Raw genomic sequence first — 11,001 nt, 5'->3', positions numbered from 1 at the left:
TCCTGAAGCTTGAACACCACCTGCTAGTCGGGAATCACGACTAAGTTTTCTGTGATGGCGAAGTCGTGCATCATTGTGGACCCGAGTTTGGTTTCGAAGTCGTAGCGGCCGACTGTTTCGAGGTCGCCGGAGGGAGTGATCCGCACTTGGTACGGCATGAGGATGAGGAATTGATGAAATTTGAGTGAGGAATGAGGAGGTGGTGGTGTGTTCGAAGCTAGAGAGAATGAGAGTGAGGAAGAGGTTGATTGGCTGCTGTTTTTGTGAAGGAAGAAAATGGGTGTGGTGAGGTAGATGGGTGGCTGCGCAGATAATAGGCGAAGGAGATAGATGGGTAACGAAATGACCCAATTACCCTTCAGGTATTGCCACGTGGCTGCGCTCTTAACACTGTTATGGACGGCGTGTACCGTTGTTGGGTCGGGCTTCAAACTTGGGGTACCAAAGTGATAGTTTTGCATAGTCGGGTACTGAAGTTAGGAGTCGGTCTAAGTTCGGGTACTGTTTGAAATATTTTCTCTTTAAGTTATTTCAATAACGAAATATAAGTTGAGGCAATGATGATGCATTTTTCTCTTACCAAAACAACACGAAACAACTCACACCACACTTTTCTGTAGTACAACCGTGTGTCAGTTTTAATAGTGTGTGTTAACATCAATATCGTGCCTCTGGAAACGACATCGGTCTTTTTTCTCCTCTCCTCGTTTTCTTCTCCTTCTTTCTCTCTCGGTACACCATGTCAGACCAGAACCCCAACCCGGAATCAATGCCCGAGCCCATTGCCCGACCCGTCGGTGGAACCGAGTACAGCTGGTGCAAAGCCGTTCCCGTCGGCACCGGCATAACCGTTCTAGCTTTCCTCCTCACTAAACCCCCAAACATCCCACTTCTCCAAAACGCCCTCCACAACCTCCAAAATTCCCACCCTATCCTCCGCTCCAAGCACCACTTCGATCCCGCCACCAACACCCACTCCTTCCTCACTCCCCCGACTCCCCACCTCCAAATCCAGCCGTTCGATCTCCCATCAACGGCCAGCATTCTCCAGACCCACTCCGCCGTCTCCCCATTCCATCAAATCTTCGAACACGAGCTCAACCTCAACACGTGGCGCGACCCCGATCCTCTGTCGGCCGGCACCGACGTGTTGTTCGCCAGCACCTACACGCTCAGCGAGTCCCAGTGGGCCCTGGTGCTCCGGCTGCACACGTCAGCATGCGACCGCGCGGCGGCGGCGGCGCTGCTGAAGGAGCTGTTGAGGTCGGTTGGGGGAGGAGGGACAGAGAGGGAATTAAAAGGAAATGGGGAGGTTATTTCGGCACTTGAGGATCTGATCCCAAATGGGAAGGCGAACAAGCCGTTCTGGGCGCGTGGGGTGGACATGCTTGGGTACTCTTTGAATTCGTTCAGGCTGTCCAATATAGAGTTCGAAGACGTGAGTTTGCCGAGGACTACCCAGATGGTGAAGTTGCGGCTTAACCCAGAACACACTGATCAGCTTCTTGCTGTAAGTCATTTTCGGCATTTAATTTTTCCTAAGTTGGAACTTGGAAGCAACAAAAAATAGCTGGTAAAACTAAAAATAAACGAATAACTGGATATGCATGTGAATTTTGCTTTGATTTGATGCTGAGGAATATGCTCAAATAACTATTTTTGTGAATTCCAGTGAAGTTTTGAAGTTAAAAAATAAAATAAAAATATAAGTAGGTCTCAGATTCGCATAAGGTAAACAAACGGGCTCCATATTATCGTTTTGGTGCCCCCGTCACATCAGTATTTGTCATGGTCGTTTAAAATTGTGCAGTAGGAGTGATGTGCCTCATGGGCAGAATTATTTGTCATCCTGCTGAGAAGGGATGTAGTTTTTTTTCCGTTGAGTCACATTCATAAGGCTAATTGGGCCTGCCTCTGTCGTTGTCCTAGATTAATTAGGAGGGGCAATCGATGGTGTCGTCTGTGTTAGGATAGCGTTGCTACAGGTTTGACAATTGATACATTTTTGTGCTAATTTCAAACAGAAATTTTCTCATATGATGTCATTAGACAGATTACTTGTATCAGAATCGCTGTATTCGACATTAATTCAATCTGTTTATTTTTTGTGTTAGCAAATTGTGCATGTTGAAATGCTTCTAAAGGTCAAAAGGCTTTAATTAGTGGCGGATCTAGAATCGAAAGTGGGTTGGGCTACGTATTCATGTGTCTCTTTGGGCGAAGCCTTAAAAAAAAAAATTTAGTACAATTATGCACAAGTGTAGGAATGCAGGAGCGGGGAGATAAGAACCTGAGAGTTCAATTATCAACGATTGAATTTAGTCTGGAATTTAGGCCTTTTTGGGAAGAATGAGAGTTTGTGATGGACGGAGAGTCGGAGAGGAGTTTGACTTCAATAATTCAGAATTTTGGGTGGGCTTTGTCAAACAAACATATGTACAAATAAAAAATATATATCATATATATATGTTTTTTTTTTTTCAACCCAAAAGTTTGGGGAGTCCTCCCACCCCTATACCTAGATCCGCCATGGCTTTAACTGCATCTTGGTTTTGGTTGTGGTGTTATGTCAAGAATTGTCACCCTTAGTGGAACTACTTGCAGAGCCTATTTGGCACATGTCAATAACTGGTTCATGTGGACCTTAAACAATGATTCTTTCTCGTTATCCATTAGCATTTTCTCTTCTTCTTTTTTTGTCAAGTTGTGGGTGGCACAAGGCTTTGCAATGCATCAATAATACAGGTTTGGTTTTTGACCAAAACACTAACAATTAAATTTGAATTTGGCTAAATTTGACCGTGCTCCATTTCTTAGCAATTTGACTGTGCTCCATTTCCTAGCAACCACCTCAACTGTGACTCCAACTTTGCAGGGTTGCAAGTCCAGAGGAATAAAACTATGCGGGGTGCTGGCAGCTGCTGGATTGATTGCCGCGCATGCCTCTAAGCACCTTCCCGATCATCAATGGGAAAAGTATGCTGTAGTAACGCTTCTTGACTGCCGTTCACTTCTTGATCCGCCACTTTCTGCCAATGATTTTGGTAAGCTCTTGAATTCTATCACCCTTCAAAAAGTCACACCTGAATCTATTGAAGTTTATAGAAGTTGATTCTGAAAATGTCAACTGCTGACTGGGGAAAAAAATTGACTTTCTCAAAGGCCAATAATCATGAATGAGTATACAATGTCAATTACCTACATGTGGAAGAGACTAAGATTCACATGCCTCCATAATTGCTTCAGGTTTTTATCATTCTGCCATCATGAATTCACATGACATAAACGGAGAAAACACACTGTGGGAGCTGGCAAAGAGATGCTACACAGCCTTTGCAGATGCCAAGAATTCTAACAAGCATTTCTCAGACATGTCAGACCTGAACTTCCTCATGTGCAAGGCTATTGAAAACCCTGGTTTGACTCCATCATCGTCGATGAGAACTGCCTTTGTCTCGGTGTTTGAGGACCTAGTGATCGATGATTCCAGTGAAGTGCACCAAGAGCTTGGGTTGGAGGACTACGAGGGGTGCGCTTCAGTCCATGGTGTTGGCCCTTCCATAGCTATTTTTGACGCCATACGTGATGGAGGATTGAATTGTGCATGTGTTTATCCGTCGCCCTTGCATTCAAGGGAACAAATGCAAGGCTTGATGGATCATATGAAGAGCGTTCTTGTAGATGGTTGTACTGTTGACAGCGAGAGCGAGATTAGTTCATCTGCTTAATGATGATCATGAATTTAATTCTTCCACTGTGCTGCAGCCTATGGCAAATGTTGTTTAGTGCTGCTTCATTAGTGTGTAAAGAGTTCAGAATAAATCAATAAAGAAAGGGAAAGACTGTTTAAATATAGAAGATGTTCAAAAAGATTAATATCCGCGAATCCATTGACAACCAGTGGAAAGTGTTTCCTTGCAAATCAAATTATCCTCGGAATGCAATCAGTAGCTACATATATATCTTCAGCTTTTTAGTAGATTCTTTCATGTGACACAGATAGCACAAAGTAATAGCAAGCATTGGCTGTACTTTGGGAGTTTGGGGTATGACACATCTAGCATTCTCCACAGTAGTGCTAGCAGCAGGAATGCAATGAATCCCAATCCTCTAGTGACTGAAGTGGTCACATCCCAGAAGCGCGGGTTTAGAAGATGGAGAATTTCAGGCTATTAAAGTAACTCTCTCCAACTTTTGCATATTCTGATCCTCCTTTCTGTTACCGTAAAATGCTATTTGGACTTGGAAGCCATGAGAAGATGGAACTTCCCGATCTGGATTGTTATCGTGCTTACGTACGTTCGATAGTACTGTCATCGTTGCTATAGCTTAATCTGGTAAGGCAGGCATGTCGTGCCATCAACAAAGGGTCAAAGAACAATAAATTATGATTTTGGTAGGTAATCAAATATTTTAGTATCCCATGTTGGGTCAGATTTGGAGTTCAATTATCGCTAATCAGACTACATGGAATAATTCAGAGAACTGATCGATATGTCCAAAGGTCCAAAACCAGCTCCAGCTCTTTTAAAGAGCTGAGCTATATGTATTTATGTATATGAACATGTTCTAGTACATGCATGGAATTACAAAGCCCACATAGCAGGTTAGCCAACACTAATCTAAGCACTTTCACTAATCAAATAAAAGAAGGCAGCTAACTTATCCTTACTGATCATGAAATAAACTCCTCAACAAGTTCTCCAAAATCAAACTGCCCGTGACTGCATTCCATAGCACTGACAACCTCTTCGAAAGCTGAGACGCTGCAAGGAACCACGAGTCCATTTCTCTGCTGAAAACCAAACTCATTGTACGCTTTCTCCAGCAGCATCTTGAAGAGTGGATGAGAAAGAAAGCTTGTTGGAACCACAAACCTCTGGCGCTCTTCGCCTACGTAAACTGCCAGGAACCCAGTTGGTGGTTTGGTTGGAGGAGACCCTCCTTGCTCCGAGTCTCTTAGCAGACATTCATAGTGTGATGGCTCTCTACCAGTTGCCCCCACAGCCTTCACCTTCTTGGCTAGGTTTTTGAAGCTCACCATCTTCTTCCCAAGCATTTTTTGTGAGGTTTTGAGAGAGAAGAGAAGAGAATAGAGGAGAGGTGGGAGAGGTTGAAGGATGTAGGAGGTCGGATATTGGCTATGAATTAATGAAGTGGCTTGATGATTTTGGTTAGTGGAGGATTTGAGAATGGTGGTGGTGGTGGGTGTGGGGAGGGCTAGCTAGGGTGTTTTATATGTGATATGTAGTGGGGGGAATGTCTCAGAAAGGTCAGCTATTTGACTTTTTAAATTGGGGAATCTTGATTATTTCTGACCTCTTAACAGTTCAGACCAATTAATTTCATATTATATATTAAAATTATAAGAAAATTGAGGCCAGCTGACTTTTCTATTCGGTTTGATGGAAGTACCTTAGAAGTCAAGTTTCGTACTTACGATGCCGTATTGCACTATTGCCGTTTGAGAATATCGTTATATCAATTTAAAATTTTCCATCTTTATTTCGTTTGCAATATATATATATATATATATATATTGCAAACATATATATATATATATTGCAAACATATATATATATATACACACACACAGCCCTTCTTGGGTGCAGACGTCAGCACTTTTTGCTTCGGTGCGGATTTCCAGTTTTTCTCCACTGTCCGATCATATTTTCATATCTTAATCGTTCAGTTTTTAGTTCCTAATGTATAGATCATCTCTGCAAAATTTCAGCCAATTTGGTGATCGTTAAGGCATCCAAAACTGCAATTTACCATTATAAATACGAACGGTTCCGGTTCTACAGATTCGGTCCGTTCGTGTAAATTGCAGTTTTGAATACCTTAACGATTACCAAATTGGCTGAAATTTTGTAGAGATGATCTATACATTAGGAAATAGAAATTGAACGGTTAAAATGTGAAAATATGATCGAAAAGTAGGAAAAAATGGCAAATCCGTACCTTTTTGCTTCGGTGCGGATATCCGCACCTGAGCAAAGTTATACATATATATATATATATATATATATATAGATCATATCCAAAACGGAGTTCCACTTGAAAATTACAGAGTTAACTTAGAGTTTTGGGTCGCATATCCACATCTCGACTGTTCAGTTTTTAGGTATTAGTGTATAGATCATCTCTGCAAATTTTCAGCCAAATTGATGATCGTTAAGGTATCTAACTCGCTTAAACCAATCGATGAACTGAATCTGTTCAACCTGAACTGTACTAACTTTAAGGCAGTTATCAATGCCTTAACGGTCATCAATTTGGCTGAAAATTTGCAGAGATGATCGATCTATACACTAGTACCTAAAAACTGAACGATTGAGATGTGGATATGCGACCTAAAAGGGACCCAAAACTCGAAGTTCACTCTGTAATTTCAAAGCAGAACTCCGCTCTGGAGAGGTTCTGTATATATATATATATATATATATATACTTATTTTTTATTATGGTGAAATTAGTCTTTATGAATACTAGCCTTCATGCGTGCGCATATTATTTTTTTATTTTTCATTATTATAATATATATTTATTTTCGTCCTAGTTTTGAGATTCTTGAGTTATAATGGAGAAACCCTATTTGCACAATTTTTTTTTATACCGCCCTCACTGCGTATTCCCTATTTTGTGTAGAGAATGTTGGTCCTACTTTTTTTTCCCTCTATTTTTGCTTCAGGAGTCTTGTTAGTTGATTATATTTTTTCTTTTGTCTAATCATGTAATCTATTGATTAAAAATACCATAGGATAATTGCATTTGCATTCATCTCTCTCTCTCTCTAGAGAGATTCTTCCTAGCTAGCAACCCAACCATCGACTGAGTTGTTCGATGCGTTCATTGTGTTTGTTTGCTAAATAGGAGGAGAATTTTATTTTTTTATTTTTTATTTTTTTACTTACCATTGTTGCATCAAGTTGTGAAGCAGAGAGGACTGATAGCTATAACCAATTTCTAAAAGTGAAACTGAATTAATTTTAAGCTAAGGAAAAAGGATTCTGGCAGATACGCCATATGCAATGTAGAAGAGGCCAGCCAACGATCTCCATGTGCAGTTGAAAGATGTAAACAGTCCTATATACAGATCGAACAAACAAATACAGACTTAGTTACATGAAAGCTGATATATACAACAGTGCCATTCGTGGGTAACTTTCTATCTTGCTGACTGGCCTCAGAATAATCGCAGGTGACCTTTAGCAATTCAGATGCCATTCACCTTACTCTTTAAAATAAATATACTTGCTGATCGATTTCTTCTGCACACCAATGTGGACTTGCTGCCTATTGCAGATTACAATTTTCCTCTCATAAGAGATTTTTTTTTCCAATAATAAGTCATGCCTGTTAAGAAACCGTCCCATATATGTTAAGCAACAACTCCCCTGTTTTGATCAAGGGTAATTAGTATTCTCTCAATTACCAGCTCTTCTGTTGTTGCATAAACCCTCTTCAAAGAGTTGATCTTAGGAAACTCAAGCGGCCATAATTTACTGAACTTATATTCAATATTCACACGATAAAGTAATATTAAAAGCCAAAGAAAAAAGACGGTAAAAACTACATCAATAGCAATTCTGAATCTAAATAGAAATAATGAGAAAAAGAAACCAAGAGAAACTTAATGATTGAAGTCTGAAGAAAAAGAAGTATTCCAAGTGATAGTTCACATCTGTGAAGAAGGAGAATTATTCCACGCTTCTTTCTTGTTTTTGTTTGTGCAAGGTGAGAGAGTCAGAAACGTAAAGAGAGAGGGGGACTCAAGACGGTTGTTGTTAGTGGATAGCACGGAACGGTTTTTGGTTTTCATTCAATATAGTGGTGATTGTTTACTACTTTACCCATGAAGTATGAATTTTTTCTGTTAAAACGTTTTAATAAATCAAGGGTAATATTCGGGTTTTTGAAAATTTAACCTTGAGGATTATTTGCTTAATTAATACTGATATATCCTCCAATACTTTCTTACATTCTTCCCCTACATTAGTTGGTATATGGTTGGTACACAATTCTAGCTGTTGAAATATAACTTGGAAGTGGAATAGTCAACCCAATTAGTTCTCTAAATGGGTGGATGAATAAAACAAACTAAAGGATGGTAAACAAGAAAACAAAATGAGGTGTAATTATTGAAGTCCCATAAACAATAATGGACTCCCACTAACTATGCTTTTAAATGGTTAACTGCTATGAAATCATTTGTTAGTTTGAATCAAATGGCTACCACATTATATAGTGCTTTGAGTTTGATCAACTTTATGCGGTGGATTGGTGGAATCTTAACTCATTTGCTGGAAAGTGAAAAAGAAACAAAGGGTTGTTATTGTCCTTAAATTTAGGAACCAACCACCCTATATTTTAAGGCTTGGATGAAATGATTAAACTCAGATGTATATTTCATCTACCTATATTGTAGGACATTAAGGCATATATACATTGAATTTATGAGAAACTAATATGTTTCATGCAACCATGAACCAGTAATAGAAGTCGGTCTATCACTATATAAATTTGTTTTATTGTTATATAGAATTTATCTACATTAATGTATTTATATATTGAGTTTAGAGCTATAATATTGAGTAGCGGTTGCTAGGGTTTCTCCCTAGTTATCAACTTCTATGCTCCTACCTCCATCTCAAATGGAGATATTCAGGCACCTCTAACTGTCTCACAACACGAGTATGAGTCTCGCCATCTCCCTTATTTCTCCGATCTACTCCAAGCAATTATGGTTGCTGCATCCTATTGCAGCAGTACTTGGACAATTTGTCTTCTCAGCACATGGCCTCTCCATCTCCGGTGGCTTCGATTAAATATTGATCTCAACTCGACAAATCCAAGATGAGGTGTTTGTCAGAACTCGGATATGGGATCCAGATCGCTTGATTTTGTCCCTTCATTTAGGGGTGGGCTCGTGAAACGGAAAACCGAAAAAAAACCGCACCGAAACCCTAACCGAAGCCGAACAAAACCGCACCGAAAAAAAAAACCGAACCGAACCGATTATGTTCGGTTCGGTTTTCGGTTTCGGTCTAGTGAAAACCGAACCAAACCGAAACACTGTTCACTTTTGACAAAACGACGTCATTTTGTTTTAGGGTTAGAGACCAACTATATTCCCTTTCTCACTGCCTCACTTCCACTGACAGGGTCCACCCCCTGGAATCCGAAGTGGCCCCGCGGGACCCACCTTTAAAGAAGGTTTACCAAAAATTTCGGCATAACCTCCCTTAAAAATGGGCAACCCAAAACCTGTAGAATTTCAAATTCACTTCTAAACAACCCTTCCAAAACTCCTGGAGCGACCCTGCTCCCAAAACCGCACAACTTCACAATTTAGAGTATCAAATTATCCAATTAACTCAAATTACAACCAAGTCATAGGTTACAATAATAATACAAAATACTCAAGGTTATCAGAGCAATTTAGAACCAAAAGAACAACGATACACATAGTAGGTTAGCAAGTAACCTACGAGGGATAGATGACAGCGGTGGTGCTAAGCCTCAACTCCTAAAGCCGAACAGCTACACTGCGAACTGGGCATTTGAAACCGAAGGGCCCAGGGGAAAGTACATAAAAACGTTAGCGTGAGTGGACAAAAATAAACAATTTCAAACAAAAGGGATTTTATACTTTCCCACATTTATTTCTTTAAAAAAAATTCCGATGCATGCAATGATTAATGAAAATAAAACAAGAGGAGTTCCGCTCAAGAAAACCGACTAGCCCCGCTAGTCACAAATAGTAAAATGAGTAGGGGAAGACGATAGCCATACAAGTGAGCCTCCCAGGCTTGGGTGATAGCCTCCCAGGCTAAAATACTCCCATAACTCCCGTAATATAACCTTACGCCACTAAGTGTAGCGATAGGATACCGGGCTACATAATTATTGTCACAAAGACGGAAGGGCTACGGTGATCCCATCACCGCGCCACAAAGGTGGAAAATCAATGCTAGCAATGATAAGTCACCCAAAGTATGGCAAAAGAAAATCCGAAAACCTCAAAAATCCATAAGTACATAAAGCTTCCCCATCTCTTGCAAATGAATTCCCATGACGTGTCCCACACACCAAGATCATCTCAAATTCAAAGTAAATAGGCAGAAATAATATTATTCGTAAACCGGAACAAAATCCATTTCCAAAATCATCAACAAGGCATTCTCAATGCCAAAACCGAAGTCGATATAAAAAGAGGAAATACAACTCCATCGAAATCCCATTTTGAAACTCATTTGAAAGTCTCAAATCGAAATAAAATATAATTAGAGAATAATTCCGGAAATCACCTCGGAAATAAGATAATTTCACCATTAAAATTATAAATCAAAAGCAATTTCGGAAACGAATCAATAATCAAAGTATTTATATGAGATAATACGAAATCAATTTATAATCTCATACTCGAAATGTAAATTGATGAATAAATAGAGCATACTTTTTTTTTAAATAATGCATGCATCAATTACTTAAAAACAAAAGTCCACTCACGATATACGGCTAACGTGGTATCCAAGCGTAAGGATCCTCGTCGAGCGATAGGTCGGTATCACGTCCTGTACACAATTATAATCCGTAAATAACAATTTGATAAATATTTACGATAATCAATAATTAATCTCAAAACCCATAACCTCAACTTCTCCAATCCTCTTCCACACCCAATCAAACTTCACCATTAATATCCATCCGTCGATTAATGTATTCCATATCGGAACAAGGGAAATCCGAAGGTCGGATTCCCACAATTCAACAACCGAAACTCCCAAACTTCGGAAATTCATAATCCATGTCAAACTTCTCCCAAAATTAACCAAAATCACATATTTAACCTCTACAACAATTATAGAATTTAATAAGCTAAAAATTGAAATTAAAAAGCACCCCCACGCGCAACCTACAGTGACGGCGCGTGGGCGATGGCCACCAAATTTCGGCAGCAACAACTACTCAACACGCCCAATCTTTTTCTCAACTA

General features: G+C 39.7%; 2 protein-coding genes across 2 annotated transcripts; one reads left to right on the top strand and one right to left on the bottom strand.

Moving 5' to 3' along the window:
• Positions 1–606: 606 nt before the first annotated feature.
• On the top strand, positions 607–3,855 carry LOC112192954. Its single transcript, XM_024332902.2, has 3 exons — positions 607–1,510; positions 2,876–3,044; positions 3,247–3,855. Exons 1-3 carry the CDS (start codon positions 740–742, stop codon positions 3,726–3,728), a joined length of 1,422 nt encoding a protein of 473 aa, XP_024188670.1. The 5' UTR covers positions 607–739; the 3' UTR covers positions 3,729–3,855.
• Positions 3,856–4,364: 509 nt separating this feature from the next.
• LOC112192955 (auxin-induced protein 6B) lies at positions 4,365–5,202 on the bottom strand. Its single transcript, XM_024332903.2, has one exon. It carries the CDS (start codon positions 5,057–5,059, stop codon positions 4,676–4,678), a length of 384 nt encoding a protein of 127 aa, XP_024188671.1. The 5' UTR covers positions 5,060–5,202; the 3' UTR covers positions 4,365–4,675.
• Between the last annotated feature and the right edge of the window lie 5,799 nt (positions 5,203–11,001).

Source organism: Rosa chinensis, chromosome 3 (genome assembly GCF_002994745.2).
Source record: "Rosa chinensis cultivar Old Blush chromosome 3, RchiOBHm-V2, whole genome shotgun sequence".
Lineage (NCBI taxonomy): Eukaryota > Viridiplantae > Streptophyta > Magnoliopsida > Rosales > Rosaceae > Rosa > Rosa chinensis.
This window is presented reverse-complemented; position numbering and strand designations above follow the sequence as displayed.

Coding starts and splice junctions, on each gene's coding strand:
- LOC112192955 (XM_024332903.2), bottom strand. CDS start 5,059: ATGCTTGGGAAGAAGATGGTGAGCTTCAAAAACCTAGCCAAGAAGGTG.
- LOC112192954 (XM_024332902.2), top strand. CDS start 740: ATGTCAGACCAGAACCCCAACCCGGAATCAATGCCCGAGCCCATTGCC. Junction 1,511..2,875: donor ACACTGATCAGCTTCTTGCT/GTAAGTCATTTT, acceptor CCAACTTTGCAG/GGTTGCAAGTCCAGAGGAAT. Junction 3,045..3,246: donor ACTTTCTGCCAATGATTTTG/GTAAGCTCTTGA, acceptor TAATTGCTTCAG/GTTTTTATCATTCTGCCATC.